This window comes from Epinephelus moara, chromosome 4 (genome assembly GCF_006386435.1).
Source record: "Epinephelus moara isolate mb chromosome 4, YSFRI_EMoa_1.0, whole genome shotgun sequence".
Taxonomy (NCBI): Eukaryota; Metazoa; Chordata; class Actinopteri; order Perciformes; family Serranidae; genus Epinephelus; species Epinephelus moara.
Genome location: NC_065509.1, coordinates 12571865 through 12589895, shown reverse-complemented (window position 1 = coordinate 12589895; position 18031 = coordinate 12571865). Strand labels below are relative to the sequence as shown.

Here is an 18031-nt window from a genome sequence, read left to right as displayed (position 1 = left end):
GTTGTGAAAAACTTTTGACTCTGCCCTCTAGTGGACGCATCCATTCCAACATAAAGGATGCATGAAAGCCTGAGGACAGAGATGGTTACAATGTTTAAAATGAACATATCGATATCTGTACACAAAGGAAGTATAAATGAGCTTTTGCTTTGTCCAGCTGCTGGTGGAGGCGCTAATTTAGGAAACGCTCCTGTGGGGAGAAAAAAAACGACCTATATGGGTTATATTCCTCATCTGGGTTGGAGGACTTGTTGTAAATTACAATTATAGGAGAAGCTTACATAATATTTACCACAAAACTTAGCAAAGGATCATGACGTGTATCATACATCATCATACCTACATAGTGGACAATCATGATGTCATTTTGGGGGTTAAAGACGTAATTTTTCAAAGTCATGATGGCCTTTACATGAGTTTAATCTGCAATGACTGATGTAGATTGTTACATGCTTCATAAACAAATTCCATCAGACTTTTCTTTTTAAAAGTCTGATCCAAGATTCCTTATTCAGCTGGAGGAAAAGGCACTCGACAACAGCATGCTGTCAGTTTAGAAAAGGGTTAACTCAGCTCTGAGTTGAGCCACCTCAAAGCTAAAAGCGTCCTGCTCCTGATGCAAAGCAGCTAACCTGCAGTGATCCATATGCAGCATGTGTCTGTCAGTGACCCTGTGTATTCAAATGTAAACCCTCTTGTTTGCCTGACTTTTCAATGATGTTCAGGACATTTAAATTCCGTCTTCTGTAGTCAGCGTTGAGGTTGTCTCTGTCAAGGGGAGTCACAGCAACAAGCACAACGCCAGCAAAACAAAGCTCGTCTTGCATCAGACATCAGAAATCTATTCAGAAACACACTGAACATCAGCATTGCTCTTTTTTTCCCACTCTTCCTCGGTTTGGCATCTGCTTCTCCGACACCCCTGGCACCTTTGGGGGATGTCAGTGATCTTAGCCCCGGGTGAGATGCTGTTTCAAGGCAGACAGCTCATCAAGGTGAGTGACAAGTGTTGGGGCGGCAACTTACAATTCACTTTTTCTGCCTGGAGGTGAAAAGTTGCACACTGTGGCTTTAACACTAAATCTTTCAACTTGCTTTTTTTTCTGGACAAATCTCAAAGGGTAATGATGTAAGAACTGCCAGGTTATAATCAGGAAGCAGCTTTGAAGTAGTCACAGCTGTTCATTGACATCACAGACGCCCATAACTCAACAAAATGACTGCTGGAGTGGAGGTCTTTGCTTATACTTTGTAACGCAGCGCTGCAATAAAACACTGCAGTGCTGCATACTGGAGGTGGGGACATTTTTTATGACACAAATTACATATACAAACACGGCGTTACAGAAGCAGCGGGTTTATGATGTACAGGACAATTGAAGAGATTTATGATCAGTCTTCAGTGTAGCTGCTGCTTGCATATTTACATTTTACTTTCAAAATGGAGTCCAAGCAATCAATACAGCGTGCTCCATAATTACTAGAAGAGCAACACATCACCTGCACTTTGGGCTCCATACTCCTGGTTTGGATGACAGCCAGCTTGCCAGCTTTACTTTGGTGGTATCCTCAGTGATACTGAGGGAACAGATTGAGTAGAAGTTAAAGAGGCTTGTAAGTCTGCAGTGCACTGCTAGACTCTGGAAATTATTTGACCAAATGATAATGTACATACAGGAGGATTCAGCTGAATATAAGAGCAAGCAAAACAGGGAATTATGTTCCTGCGGCAGAACTTTAAGGTCATCCAACTGCAAGGACTTTAGCATTTTATTCTACCATAAATAACTACAGTATATCTCCTGCTGCACGGTGAGGGAAATAAAGAATGCAAAGTGTATTGAATTTGTTTACATTGAAACTGTTCTAGATGAATGCCTGTTCACAACACAGAGCTCTGTACTTGTGTTTTTCCACAACTAAATTTCATCCCACCTCAGCAGGGTGAAATAGAAAATGTAACATAGCATAAAATATATTCCTGGCACTGATTTAACGCTGGCCTGATAACTAACTGACTAAACTGTGGCATTGTGTGCCAGTTTCATGGCCACATGTAGCCTTACACTGATGTTGCGCCTAACATAACTGTGGCTAAATTCTTACTGAGATACACTGAAAGAAAACAGGCTGAATATATATATATATATATATATATATAGATTTAAAAAAAGAACAGTGTGTCTGGTGTTCTTGATGGGCTGCAGACCTCTAGTTGACATTACATGCATTAGCAATGTCTGCCAAGACACTGAAATTGCTACTGAATTAATAAAATTGCAGTTAGAGCTGAAGAAAATAACCAGAAACTGATGATACACACACCGTGGTATTTCCCGTCTGCTCTTGGCTTACGTCAGTACGAGCAGTTTAAGACTCTGGGCTGAATTGTGAACTGTCCCGGTAGACGTCATAGGTCATAACGATTCTCAGTTTAATTATATGGGAATAAACAGCTTTATATGTCACATTTAATCATGTAAGGTGCATTAAAATAATTTAGATAGACTAGGAATAGTAATAAATGTATGATAATAATTTATTTAAAAATTTGAGATGAATAAATTTAGGTCAGTAAGTGTCTTATAACTACCATATTGCAGTAAAATCAATATAATTCCATTGATTTAGGTGATTATTCAGCCATGCATCCAAACAGGCACCTTGAAATAAGGACTATAAACACGATGGCTCATAGATCTCACTGCTCATCTGATCTGAAAACACAGAATCTATAAACCCACTCACCTTCATATCAGTAGAAACAGACTGTGTTCACACACACACACACACACACACACACACACACACACACACACACACACACACACACACACAGCGATATCTAGTGCAGCTCTGCATCAGCCTTTCCCCAAAATCACTAAATGGAGTGTTTAATACTTTTGAGATTGAAACAGAAAAGGAAAAAAAATAGATTACATAATATTTTCCCAGCAAATGTTCTGAAGAGAAACAAATAAAATGTCTTGAAAACTCCCACATGAAACCCCTGTGCACCTCCATGGTAAACCCACACAGGTGTTTTCACTTATGCTGCCTGATTAGAGCTCCTCTCAGGACTGCGTGGGCCGACACACACTCTGCCTGATTGAGGTCTCTTGTACCTGGACAACTTAAACCTTTAGAATTTGTCCACAGAGCTTTTTCACAGCAGACATGTTGACTTGTCGCAGCATGAGAGCTAACAACATTAATGAGGGCTCAGTGTGCTGGGAAGCCATGCGACAGTAGGGATGGGACGATACACAATTTAATCGCGGATGGTGAGAAAAAAAACACACAATAAGTTAAGGGTGGTGATTTTCTATTGTGGGGATAAACAGCTCCTTTGCATATGACATCAAACATTGACGTGTTGTCCAGATGGAGGGGAGGCAACCGGAGGCAAACACTACCAACACTGCAAAAAGGCCTATGATTTGCGCTGTTTACAGCTGTTCCAATTGATTAAATTAGGGAAAAACAAGGGCCACTTCAAGTCCTGAAAATAGTAGGACATGAAGGGGAGAAGATAACAAACAAAAAAAAACTCATCCAGAAACAGCGGCAGATGTGTATCATAAGCCTCCGTCTTCAGTCTGGAGGAGCAGTCAATTAATGCTAAACAAAAAGTGTTGTGTAAACTATGCCTCAAGTTGGATGCAATTACAATGTGCTGTGACAACTTGTCTGTGTTTTTAGCCACGACCTAGATTGACCAAACCTCTGGGAACACTTGACCAAGTACATAGAAAAAAAAATAGCCAAAGGTTGCTAACGTTACCTAGCAACATTAGCCTAACGGCAGTGAATCCACATACAGAGCTGAAATGTAAGAGTCAGTTATATTAAAGCACATTTACTCACCACCACAACAAGATGGTGGTCATGTCATGGACCAACTGCACACAGAATTTATGATCCATGACACTCTTACACGCTTTCATCTACTTGCATTGTAACGATAGGAAGTCTGGCGGTCGAGGTAATTTGTAACAATGACTGTGCCCACACTGGCCAAATTGGTCAAGTCGTGGGAAAAATAATTTTTCCTTGTTTTTTATAAGTCACATCCAACATGAGTTTCAATTTTCTGATGATACTTGCTGCCTGCAGGTTCATCTAACCCTTTTACGTAGTCACTTTCCTCTGTTTCCAATTCACACAGTATATGGATTCATCACTTCCTGCCCTCCATCGGAATTTTGTGCATCATAATTGTCACGTGATTGCATATGAGCCATTGTGAATATTGTGTCCACTAGCACTGCTGGGCAAACAACAATAACATAGACTCTGCAAAAACATCCTGAACCTCATAAAACAAAAATCTTAATCAAGCATCCGCATATTTCATCATCAAAAGAGATTATTCCATTTCAAATAGTTGAAAAGCCTGGCTTTTAATTAGTGTTTTTTCACTAATAAAAGATGTGTCCTATCTGTAATGCTATAAAAATATTTAATAAAAATCCCAGGTAAAGGGATTCCAGTATGTTTTCGTGCCACTTTAAGAGTTTTAAGCATATTTTGATGATTAAAAGAATAATATGGTGAATTGCATTCTTTCGGTCAGAATATTCATTAACATTAAATTTTCATATTGTCCCATGCCTATGTGACAGCGAGGCATAATATGAAGCAGCTAAATGGAATTCAGCCATCATTCATTTTATTGTTAAAGCTTAAGTTGGTAACTTTTATAAAAAATAAATTTGTGACATATCTGCTGAAACTGTCACTGTATTCACACAGCACTCAATGAGACAGATAATTTATGGAGAAAATAGTCTAATTCCTCTGCCTCCTTGTAGCCTTTCTAATGGGCTTACCACGCATGAAGTTAGTCTGGCTGGTGGGCGGACCTTTTACAACATGGTGGCTGGTTCACAAACTTTCTCATTTGGGGCTGTACAAATGCCACGTTTCTTGTGCCCTCGAATTCATTGTTTTCCCGAACACCTGTTTTTCAAGGTGCAACAGCTGCGCCCTGAGATACACAGAGTTCAACTTTTGGAACGCTGCAGCGCACGCTACATGTCATATGATGAGGAACAACCAATCATAGCCAGTGGATATCTTTCCCTTCTTCTGTAACTATCAGTCTGTGATAAATATGAAGATGTTAGGCATTTTGGTGCGGGGCTGCCAAAGCTTTACGTCTCTCCCACAGCAACAGGCCTACACACAAATAGCACCTGGAAGAAGATCAGCTCTGCACTCAGGATTTCAGGTAAATAGGCTATGGTTTGATGCTTGTTAAGGTTGCTTAGTAACCTCAGGTGCAACCTGTCGCCACGCTCTTGAAAGCTGGCACAGAAGAGACACAAGAGTAGCACCCAGCACCTGACCTCGCGTTTTCCATGTGGTTAAAGATGCAGCATGTGTAAGGCCCCTTTAACAGCTAAACAGTACACTAAAATATATTCCTAAAAACATTTGACGCGAGATACAGGCAATGCAGTGACAAAATCTTGATTCATATTTGATCAGCGCTGCCTTGTTTGACAGTTTGACCGCAGTTCATGAGCAGTGACTGACATGGCCGACAGCTGCTTTAGAGACTCCTCGGCTCTGATGGGTTGTTTTCAGTGCGCTGCAAATGCCATTAGAGGCAACAGGAGGAGGAGGAAGGACATGTTTTTTTCACACTCTATCTGTCTCATAAATTCTTTGTGGATGTAGTGACAGCTTCAGCAAATACGAGTTACCAATTACAGCTTTAACACCTTTGCCTCTCCTGCTGCGACGAGTCAAAAAAGACCTGTTGAGTTTAGTCACCTTATGTAATTCCCAGAATTGCTCAGCTCTACTCAGCCAGAATGATTGAAAACACCTGCACCTGACTGCAGGTCTGCACTCAGCTGTTAACAGAAGAGTTGAGCTCCGTGAGCACCCAAACATCACACATTTACATTCTGCTCAACATAAATACATGATGTCCTCCCACGTACTGTAACCCCACAGTCATTCAATTATACATGCAGCCGACACATCAAACTCCTCTCACTGTACAGCACTCCCTGAGGTAATATGCTTCGTTTTTGTTAAAAAAGTTTTTCCCTTTCAAAAGGCTTCTTTATGTCATTTCACTTTTATTCATTTTCATTGGAAAGAATGAAATATTTAAATAGACTGCTCAAAAATACATTGTAAGTGCATTCTCAAAGTGTTTTTAGCAAACCAAACATACAGAGTCAAAAGGAAGGAGTCTTTCTGAAGCATCTGTTCACACATTGTACACTACAGAGTAAGGGGAAAGCATATTATAGTGTGTATCAGTCTGGAAGTCTCACACACCATATGAAGAAACTGTGCCAGACCCTTTAACTTCCCTTAAGGAGAGATCTGCGTCGTTGGCTTCCTAGGACTTACTGGAACTGTGGCTTTGCTCCATCGTGTTGAAGAAGAGACAGACTCCTGCAGTCAGCAGCAGGTGCATGGACTCGTACAGTAATTTGGGTGAAAAGACGCTCCATATGAAGAGATGGTACCGCAGAGCGGTTACCAGCACAATGTAGGCTGCAGCTGGCACGGACCGCAGCAGGGCCAGGCAGTAGCAGCCATGGCCGACTGCAACCGGACTCCTGCAGAGAGGAAAAGGATTCATCAGAGAGGAGGAAAGCACTGCAGAGGCCGACGCTGTGCTGTGAATAACAGGCACGCTTCCTGTCGAGCAACACAGAAAAGTTTACATGTGAACCAAGGTCATCCTGAGCTGCTTTATGTTTTCTAAATGATGATGTCAAATCAGTAAAGCTGCAGATTGATGATTCATAACCAAGGCCACATTTTCAAATTTTGGAGTTTTTTTTTTCTTTACTTTACGCATGTACCCAGGAGAAGAGTCTGATCCAATTATCTTCTCACAATAATACGGATTGCTGGCAAATTCTGATAAAGAAGTTAATGACTTTAAAACCTGCATGATGGGATGGGGTGGGGGTGTGGGGGGGGGGGGGGGTGTGGGGTGCAGTGAGGAGATTAGGAGATGATGATGTGAAACCAAACACACACAGATACACAAAGACTTGTGTACACCAGTCTTCATCTCTGACGCACTGAAACACATGCGCAAATTAGCACAGGGATCTTGTTCATTCAAACAGGCAGAGTCCCAGCTGAGGGGGAGGAACTTCAAGCCGTTTCCCAAGACAAGAGAAGTAGGAGACATGGGAAGGAGTCCAGTTAGGAGGTGGATATTCAATCAAAGGGCCAGTTAAAACACACACGCACAAACACACACACACAAACACGTCAAACACTAACCGATAATCAATGATGAGCTTTTTTGAATGCAACAGTTCAATACAGTGGCACACAGGAGAAAGAGCCTCGGTCTGGGAGGAAGCAAAGGGTCGATGAAATTCGATTAAACAACGTTACTAACTTGCAAATCTTCACCTGTGTGCTAAGAGTCTCTCTTCCACTTTATAAACTCGGGCTTTTTGTAGCGTTGGACGTCATTTCTTTTAGCTGTGATCACATTTTAGTCACTCTCATTTCTGGAGATGTGGAGCATCATCAATACGTTCAGCTCAGATTTGAAGTGCATCCTTGTACCTTTCATAATGTAACAGACATAACATTAGAACATTGTTTTGTTCATGCCCTGTGTGCACAACACACAAATTGGGATATTTCTAAAGGTAAATGACATTCCAACTTTTGACATTTCTCATGTTTTTCTTTGTATGGATAACTAGAACTACTTATTTCTTTATGGCTAGATGGGTAGCTAGATAGGTTTTCATGTACTTACTCAGTAATAACTTTGTATTTACTAGCCAGTTCTTTTGGTACTAGATTTTGTTACGGTCTAGTAGGGCTGGGTGATACAACTATAGTGATAATTATCTTAATATAATTTTCTTTGATAGAAATTAATACAATTTTATTAAATCCTCCATATCCTCCACCACCATTAACCAGAAGAAGAAGAAGAAATAGAAGAAGAAGAAGAAGAAATTATAACGTTATAACAAAATCCACCAAGCTCATAAAGTTATTTTTAGTATGATTTGACCACTATTAACAGTGCAGGGTTACCCCATGATTGAATTATCCACGTATTGTTAGCAACAGTAGCTGTATGTGTAGTCGACTCCAATGCTAATCTAATGCTAATGCGAGTTAGCACGTTGACATCGCTGAGTTGCGGTTGTGTCATTAGAATGATATGACATAAAACTTTCGTACATTTCCTTGACCCTAAACATGATTTCTGCCTCAGTCACATCAAAGAGAATTTCATCGGCAATAAATGACCCTACGTTACTTGACCGTGTCATCAAAGTCCGTCTTTTGTTATTGTTTTGATTGAGAAACGGCAGATTTTAAATACTATGGGTGTAAAACTTGTAAAGAGAGTGCTGAACACCGTTGAGATTTTTGTTTTTGTTGTTTAAAATGTCGGCTAAAGAACTTACAAGATGTACAAACCACTTTAACACACTGCTGACCAAAATTAGGATTTCTTTGTCTATTTATTGTTTTATTAATTGACATTCTTTTGATTATAACTGCTTTGACTGTTCTGCTGTTTGGCAAATATTTGGCATGTTCTGACAATTAATAGTAGTTTAAACCACAATCAATCAATCAATCAATCAATCAATCAATCAATTTTATTTATAAAGCCCAATATCACAAATCACAATTTGCCTCACAGGGCTTTACAGCATACGGCAATTAAGCGTACAGTTTCTTCAACTTTCGCTCAGGAGCAAAAATCAGCCCTTAAAGTTTAAAGAAATAATAATTTGACATTTGTCGTGATAATTATGGATATTGACTGATATGAAAGCCCTACCATCTATCTCCCTGGTCAGTTTTTATGGACTTACTAGTTAATAACTTTGTACTTACTACCTTTCCTGATGGGTACTATTACCACCTGGTTTCCTAGTAGGTTTCTGTATATTTACTAGTACATAACTTATGACTTATTATCGTTTTATTATGGGTACTGTTACTGATACCTACATTTCATTATGATCTAATTTCCTGGTAGGTTTTCATGACTTGCTAACTAATAACTTTGTATTTACTCGCCAGTTCTTCTGGTACTTTCTCAATAATTATATTTTGTTAGCATCTAGTTTCCTAATAAATACCATTTAATTAACAGACTGTAAAATGAAGGGTTACCCTCATCTATTTCTGACATGATAAATATGATCATTCTTATGGGTAAATATCATATTCATTGTAGCAAATGCAGAAACAGTAAGTCATCCTGGTTTGAAATTATTCTTCTTATCACTTAAGAAAACAAACTCTTGTAAAATAGCAAGAAAGATTTGTTGGGATATCTTGCTTCTTTTTGTTTTGATTGATGCCTCTTATTTTTCTTTTTTTTTTGCTTCTCTTTGTGTTTTTCCATTTCTTATCTATGTCAAGTGATTGAGAAATGACTGTTTATTTGCATTTCTCTCTATATAATTTTTACATATAAATCCTCTGTATTTTTTCTTCATTTATTCAGTTAAACTGTATCATATTACACGATATGTATTCCTAATGAGTGCTCATATGTCCTTTAATGTGTGTTCAATAAAAACTAAAACATCAAGTTGCACAACACGATTTTTCAGATGAAGACAGATATAAAGGGATGTGCTGTGATCACAGTGACTGAGTATTTAAGGTCTGGGGAGTTGGTGGATTCATATGAGACACATTAAAAGAAGAAATGGATGAAACTGATGCAGCAGAGGCCACAATATCCTGACTTTTAGCCCCTAAAGGCCCTGACACACTAAGCCGTCGGTCGGCCGTCAGTCAAAGTCGAGCTGTCGGTGAGCGTCTGTCGCCCTAGTTTTTGCGGTGTGTCCCGCACCGTCGGAACTTCGGCGTCGGCGAGTTTTCGGCCGATTGAGCATGTTGAATCGGCGGCGGAGCTAGTCGGTGAGAGAGATCACTCTGATTGGCTGTTCAGGTTTTATTTCCTCGCCCCTGTAGCGAGTGAATCAGCCTGTAGTGAAACCAGGGCTAACCGGTGCTTCCTCCTCAGGCTCCACTTCACTCAGCTGCCCGACAGATCCGCTGCTTCTTCCCACTTTAACCTGAATAACAAACCGGGGCTTGCTGTGAGGCTAGCGGAGCGTTAGCCGCAGCATGACCAGAGGGAAGCACAGCCAGTGAGCCTCCGCTATCCTGAGCAAGCCCCGGCTCTCCGTTTGGATCCAACCGGAGCACCGAGCCCCGGTTTGTTATTCAGGTTAAAGTGGGAAGAAGCAGCAGGTTAATCGGGCAGCTGAGTGAAGTTGAGTGAAGTGGAGCCTGTGGAGGAAACACCGGGACCGTATGGATGTAATAGTCCGTGGAGGTGCTGCGGTGCTCGGCTGCACAGATAGGAAACCCCTCGGCTGACAGGATGTACCACTCTCTCACTCCGCTCTCTCTCACGCAGGCACAGAATGTCCGTGCTACTTGGCCGTCGGATGTAGTCTAGTGTGTTTAAATGCAACTGACACAGAGCGACATAAGGCGACGTACACGTAGATGACGCAACAGTTAGCTTTCGTCGCTGCTAGTTCTTTGATGTTGGTTTGGTGTGTCAGCACCTTGATATGAAGACAGCCTCCAAAAACACTGAATCCTATACTTCCCACAATGCAACTCAATATTGTTAAATCCTCATTCACAAGACTGGTGTCATGAGGCAGAGGAATTACGATCTGACTGAGGGCTTGTCTGATCGCATGTGTTGCCCTGATGGACCTATCTGTAAGTCTGTGACCAAGTTAATGAGTAAAAATGCCCAGAGCTACATAAAATAACACCCAGTTTGTATAAAAAAAATCCCAGCATGCTCTGTGAATGAGTTTTTAAAACAACTTGAGTTTATTTCAGTGTCCTACCTCAAGGAGCAAAGAGCTACTAAAACATTCATGTGCGACCGCTCAGGACTTAATTCTCTCAGCGGAGAAGATGAGCGACATCTGTGGCATCTTCTGTAATTCACAGTTTTATAAATTAATGAGGTGATAAAGGAAGCTTATAAGGCTCAACTTCAGCTTGTCATTTATCAGCTGCGTGGTTAGAAGAGTTAGAGCCATATAAGAAAATGACCAAACTAAAGAAAGGAGAGGAACGAAGGCCTGTTCAGAACTAAAAAAACCCTAAAGTATATTTGAATATCCTTCTTCTGCCATCATAAATGTGCAAAACAACACAGTGTAATATGTGCAGAATGAAGGATGAATGAAGCTCTGACTCCACCGCTGGGAATCCTCCACCAGAACACTGAAATAGGAGTGTGATGGAAGGCTACGCCGTCCTTCAGTTCATTGTATTTCAGTAAATAATTTCACTTTTGAGCTCACAAAGCAGCAAGCTGCACAAAAGATCATCCGTCTGTCACCATCTCCACTCGCTTTTTCAAAACCCTCAACTAAAGTGATTTCAAAGAGCCAATGCAGCCTCTTTGAAATCAAGTAGACAGGGACAATAGAATGGCTCAAGTATGCTTTTCAATGTTTGTATTTATGTCAGAATATCAGACTCTTTAGTGGCAGTTTTAATCATCAAAGTGAACTTGTATAAGTGGATCTCCTCTGATTGGCCAGTTTGGGATGTTTACAGTGCCTATGTGCAGAAAAACAATGAAAGCATTCTCTTTGCTTTAAGTAGAGTTTGATGGTGTCAGGGGAGACCCGCTGGAAAGCTATCGATCAAAGTCCATTTCCAGTACGTGCCTTGTGGTCGAGCTGCTGATGGTGCAGAGTGAATTCTTAATGAGCGACTGTATATGAGACTATTTTAGACTTTCATTTGTCACAATGTCTCTGAGTGCCTGAGTGCCTATTACAGGTGGGGTTTCTGTAGAAAGCACCACGCTATCGATAATAGCAACAGAGAGAGATGGTGATGTAATGTTTACAGGCTGGATTTAATGTGACGTTAGCCTGAGGGGCATCACAGAACAAGTTGTTGCACTGGCCTCTAGAGGCTGCGCTGTTCATTGTAGCCCACAATATAACAGTGACGGGCAGACCAAACATCATACTAGTGATTTGACTGTTCATAGGGTAAACCACAGTGGATGTAGCTCCACCATGACTCCACATTGTGGTCCTTTTGTAAGCAGATCACTTGTGTCACTGCAGTTTTGTTCACTAGTAAAACACATTAATCTGAGTCTGAATTTATTTATTTTTTTCCAGATGTATCATTTTAAGCAGCAATTTGAACGTACAAACATTAAATTAGGACTGCAGCTAATGATTATGTCGTTGTCGATTATTTGCTTGATTACAGTTAGAATTGGTAACTTTTATAGAAAATAATTTTCTGTCATATTTGCTGAAACTCACTGTATTAAATCACAGATGGATAGTCTGTTAAAAAAAATCCTGTTCTTCTTCCTCTGAGTGCGTCTTCCGGCATTTGCCCCAAACTTTATCATTTTACAGCTAAACAGTACACTAACACCGGGTTCACACTACACAACATTTTTGTCTGTTCCAACAGTCACTATGTCAGATTAGGCGATTGTGGGGCCATAAAATCGTGCTGTGACTTGGCCGACAGACATGACAGACTACAAAATGGTCCCAACAAATAATCCCTGGTCGTCTTTCACGTCGTGTGTGATGTCATTGGGTTATTCTTTTCATATTTTTATTATTAGTAGTATTATTTCATTCACTATGGCGGTTCATGTCCCAGCCGAAATGTTATTGTATCAACGTAAAAAGTGCCAGCAGATGGCAGGAGCTACATTTGAAGCATCGCATGCCAACTATCCAAGTCACTGAATCCTCCACACTAACTTCTTGCAAATGTTTCACAATAAAAGCCTTTTTAGAAAATGAAGGGATTCTCTCACCTGAAATTATAATGGGCTTTTAATTTTAAACAGATACAAGTGTTGAGTTTGAAATGACAGCAGGATGCATTACCTTTATCAGGGCTCTGCAGTTGTGGTAAATAAAAGCCCTGCCACTATTTCTAAAATTTTATTCCTTTATGTCCTCCATTATGAAGAAGTAACATTGTTTGCTAGCTTGATGCTAATGACAGTTATCACCAGGTTGCTAAAGTGCCTCTGATTCACACTATCGTTTTCCCCTTTTACTGCGTCTTTGACACACCTGCTTCAAGAATGACACACTGCTTCGAAGCATTTCATACAGTCAGAAGAGTGACATCTGCTGGCTGTGTGTCAGAACTGCATCTAAGTGGAAGACCTGGAAAAGCCTCAAGACTGCCTGTAATGAGGCCTTGCTCCCGGTAGTCACGTGATTGTGGGCGTGCCGAAGCAGGGATCGAAACACTGCCTCGGAACACTTGTGTTTCAAAAGATCGACACTGTGTCGAGCAAACTGGCTTGAGCGTAACATCACTACGTCCTAGTAACAACCCTAGAGAAAATATCAAAAAGGCTGGGGTGTTGTTGTCGTACAGATCAAACAAAATCAAACACGCTAGACTTTCTGTCGGGATGTCGTGAGGTGTCCCAGACATGGCATCAGTTGTCGTCTACTATGACAGACTACATGAGATTAGACAATGGATTATTGCGTACTGTCATTCCAAGATCTGAGTCGACATTGTACAACGCTGCGTCTGGCTATAATCGGGCTGATATTGTGTAGTGTGAACCTGGCATAAAATATGTTTCTGAAAACATTTGCGGTGAGAAATAGGCAGTGCAGTAAAAGAATCTTGATTCATGTTTGATCAGCGCTGCCTAGTTTGACAATTTGACCGCAGTTCACCAGCAGTGATTGACATGACTAACAGCTGCATTGGAGACTCCGCGGCTCTGATTGGTTCCTCCCTTCAGCCACAGGGAATTTTAGCAAATGCCACTGGAAGCAGTGCGAGGAGGCAGAGGAATCACTTTTTTTTTTTTTTTTTTTTTACAGATTATCTGTCTTATATAATAATACTTTTTTTTTTTTACAGATTATCTGTCTTATATAATAATACTGTGTGAATATAGTAAGAGTTTCAGTAAATGTGAACAAATATGACAAAGTTATTTTTATTAAAGTTACCAACTGTAGCTTTAATGAACTGTTTGTTCTATAAAATGTCAGAAAAAAAAGAAGAAAAGCCAATCAGTTGTTGATCAGATGTTCAGTTTACTGTCATAGATGGGTAAAGAAACCAGAGAATATCCACAGTTCAGAAGCTGGAATCAGAGACTTTTGACCTTTTTGTCTTCAAGAATTACTCAAACTGATTAATTGGTTATTAAATTAGTTAGTGATTAATCAAATAAATGACAACTAAATCACTGCACCTCTAAATTACATACAAAGCACATCTCAGGTGTTATATTATTACTGGTTACTGTAAAGTGATTTTCCTTTGCTAATGTCCGTGAGATCTGTCATGTTTCCTTCTTCTGCCTAGCTCGCCGTGCTGTACCTTCAATCTCAGCCTGGTTTTATTTCTCATTTGCAACCCCTCTACTCTTAGTGTGGTGCTACAGGGAGGATGATGGAGGTCATAATAATCACCTTGGAAGCATGAATGCAGAATAAATTTAAATATTTCTGTGCTAACATGGAAATTGTGGAATGATGATGGTGAAAACTGCATATCTGGGCAGAGGTTTTGACAAAATCTTGTCCTGGATCAAACTTTTGGTCCCCAGAACATTTTTACCTCATTGTCGTGCTAAATGAAAGGTTGAGAGGTCACTGACATCACAGTCATTCTCCGAGGACCTTTAATATCCACCTCAAATCTAATGCCAAGCCAGCCAGGAGCTGTTCTGGTCCAGAGTGTTGGACGGACAAATCAAATCAAAATCAACTTCGTCATCTCTAGGCTCTGCTGTGAGCAGCACAAAAACTTTAAGACGAGTAGAACTTTTTAATCAGAGACTGGCTAGACTTCTGAAATGTTAAACACGTCATATTCAAATGTGGGATCAAAGATTATTAAGAATACAAATCATGCATGGGTATATACACCCTCTGCAGACTAATTTCTGTGGGACCTTTATGCTAACAGAATGAAAACTTTTTTTCTACATAACATGGTGACTTTAATCACAAGGCTGCGGCCTTAGATGTATCCTTGTATTTCTGTTACTGGGATTTAACTACAAGAGGCAGGTTAACTCCTTTACACAAAAAACATCCTTTGTCGACATTAAAACAAGCATTTTACTTTTGGCTCCATCAGCAGGGCAGCTGTTGCCCAGCCACACACCTCATCACTCAGCACTGTGCAGGGGCCTCTTGCCGAGGGGAAGCTGTAGTTATTGGCTGCATTCAAACACACACACACACACACACACACACACACACACACACACACACACACACACACACACACTGCAACGCAGCAACTGGCCTCTCTCCAGTTAAGGTCTTATGCAGGTTAAGCTGTTTACATGCATCTTTGATACCCTGCAGGCGAGTCTTGTTGTTGCTATGAGTAAACCAATTAAGAGAATATTTCTATGCACCTGTACTGTCCCACCCACAGAGAGGATTCAGAACGAAAAAGTACAAAAAAGAAACAACCAACACTCAGAAGAAACTGGAATAGTGTTGATGCTGTGTGGCTGTGCTGGTACAGATGGTAGAATCAAATAAAAAAAGAGTGTAGCACTTTGAAATCAAATTATACTATACTTCATATATTTTGGCAGCCCTATCCAGCCCAGTCGCCAGAGGAAAATGCTGGCATTGTATGTTCCTGCAAACCACATTACATAGGTATGTTTTATACATACCATATCAATGTTTCTAAAGCGACATAGTGTAAAAGCTGACTTTGTTATCAAGTGGTGTCAAGCTGCAGACCTCTGTTCGAAACCAACAAATGGCAAAACCGGTTGTTTTTTAATGAGTCTTCGCTGTTTCCAGTCGCTTTTTAGCCAACAAATTTTTTTAGCAACCCGTTGCTCTGTTTCTACCAGGGACAGTGCCACGAAGAGCGGCTGTTTCTCACCAAGACACTGTTGGGTATCCAGTTGGGAAAGCAGCACAAAAAACAGGTATTTTAAGCCAGAGCACGATCTTTTCCGCACCATAACCAAATGTTTTTTTGCCTAAATATAACCACACTTTAACCACAGTGTTGTTGAGCTGTAAAGAATTGTAAAGTTTCAGCTTATCCTCTACATAGTCATGTACAAATGTAACATATCTGTGGTTTGCAGAAAAGTACAACACCAACATCTATTCTGGCGATTGGACCTTTGAGACGATCCAAAGTCCCCCTGCACTGGCACCACCTGTTCCAAATGTGTGATTATTAATGGATTATAAAGTGGATGATATTTAAAACTGTTAATGATATTAAAGTGTTTAATGTTATCTAAAAAATGTATCATAGAACTGAATTGCCAGTTTTAGGGGTGTCTTGATGCTACTGCCACTTAGAGTGACAATGGATGTTTTCCATTACTTAAAGTGAGCCATTTCAACTTTTCTGTATATATATATATCTTTGGCTGGATCACAGAAAAGCAGGGCCATCCCTATAAACTTGAAATTCTGTTTCTGACTGAGTGATTAAGTTCAAAATTAATAGGTGCAAACAGCCCTCTATCACAGCCTTGTTATTGCCCAATGTGGTGTCCCTAGCACAAGGGATGTCATTGTACCTCTTGCGTCATGTGTGTAGGCTCCACAAGTCGTGGTGGCATGACGGCCACAAATACTGATAAAAGCTTACAGAATGATGAATGAAATTATACTTTTTACCAAGAATTTAAAAAGGAGATCTTGAATTTACATCTGAGTAAATAACAATTTGCCAGCAGTATTGTTTAGAAGATAATAAACCTTATAACCTTGGATTTATTAAAATACATTTGTTGTTCCAAATACTGGGATTTATAGAGACAATTAAGTCTCTCTTTGAATAGATATAAATTCACAGTTAATTAAAATTCTTTGCCAAGCAGCAACTTGCAGGGCTAAAAAATGAAGCCGACACGAAGTGCCGTAAACTGCAGTTCCTCTGATGGCCACTTGAGGCTGGCGTCAGAGACCGGTCAATCCCTACAGACCCCCATGTGAAACTTTACAGCAACTGCGGCGGGCTGTTCTACATGTGAGCATAAACACAGCTTACATTCTCAGGAGGCTTTTACAGTGAAGACAGTCCCAATCATTGACTCAAATGTAGTTCAACCATGCCATGTGATACACTACTTTAGTACACATTAAGAACAAATATTACTGAGACCACTACAGAAAACTGCACATTAACATTTAATATCCAGGAATTAACATTTTAGACACTGTTGACTACCCTGGAACAATTTGGGGCACAATTCAGCACACTGACCACACATGGTGCAGCCATATAGAAGGTATCTGGTCTTGTTTACTCAAATCATAAATACAGATGAGTGGATATACCCCCTGGAAATAACCACAGGGTACAAACACCTCTGCGTGGATCCCAGAACCAAAGAGTGACTTTAAAACTGACACTTACCTGTCTCTCTCTGAGCTGAGGTAGCAGACGAGGTGACAAGCCCAGAGCAGGGGCCCTGCGTAAGTGCTAAGGGCCGTTAAGAAGATGGCCGGTGCCTCCACGTAACTTTCCAGTCCAACGAAGCCGACTGAAATGTCGACAGTGGCAATGTTGTTGGAATTGCCCTGCAGGAGCACAAAGAAATCTTATTTTTAGCATCACCACAGGTACAGGAATAACTTACCCTGTATACAGACAAAAATGAGCACACAAAGATCTGTGGGTGAAGCTTCGTAAGCATTTCAGAGCTCTAAAGAAAGGGCCCTTTGCTTTATCATCATTACTCTGAGCTTCTGGCGACTTCCCAGCGGCCCAGTTGTTGTTTGTGGTTTTCCAGTCCCTGACCAGAGCTGCACACACAGCTTCCTGTCTGGATTCTCGTTAGAGCCACTCAGACTACTGTGTAAGTTTGACCAAAACAGGACACAGGTTTTGTTTTGTTTGTGAAAACAGTACATTTCTGGCTTATTTAACTTTGTAACCAATTTCAAGTATCTCTGGATCGAGCCATATGCGCCTGCAGTAAACTGAAAATATTAAACTTCTCTAACCTTGTTTTATTTCCTTT

The 18031-nt window shown here is 40.5% G+C and overlaps 1 protein-coding gene across 1 annotated transcript in view; it reads right to left on the bottom strand.

Moving 5' to 3' along the window:
- Positions 1-861: 861 nt before the first annotated feature.
- The window catches only part of pigg (phosphatidylinositol glycan anchor biosynthesis class G), a 108018-nt gene continuing 90848 nt past the window's right edge, over positions 862-18031 (bottom strand). The window contains exons 12-13 of the mRNA XM_050042520.1: positions 17425-17588; positions 862-6587 (exon numbers count right to left, since the gene is read on the bottom strand). Coding sequence (XP_049898477.1) covers positions 6365-6587; positions 17425-17588 — 387 coding nt within the window. The 3' untranslated portion in view covers positions 862-6364. The remainder of the gene's footprint in view (positions 6588-17424; positions 17589-18031) is intronic.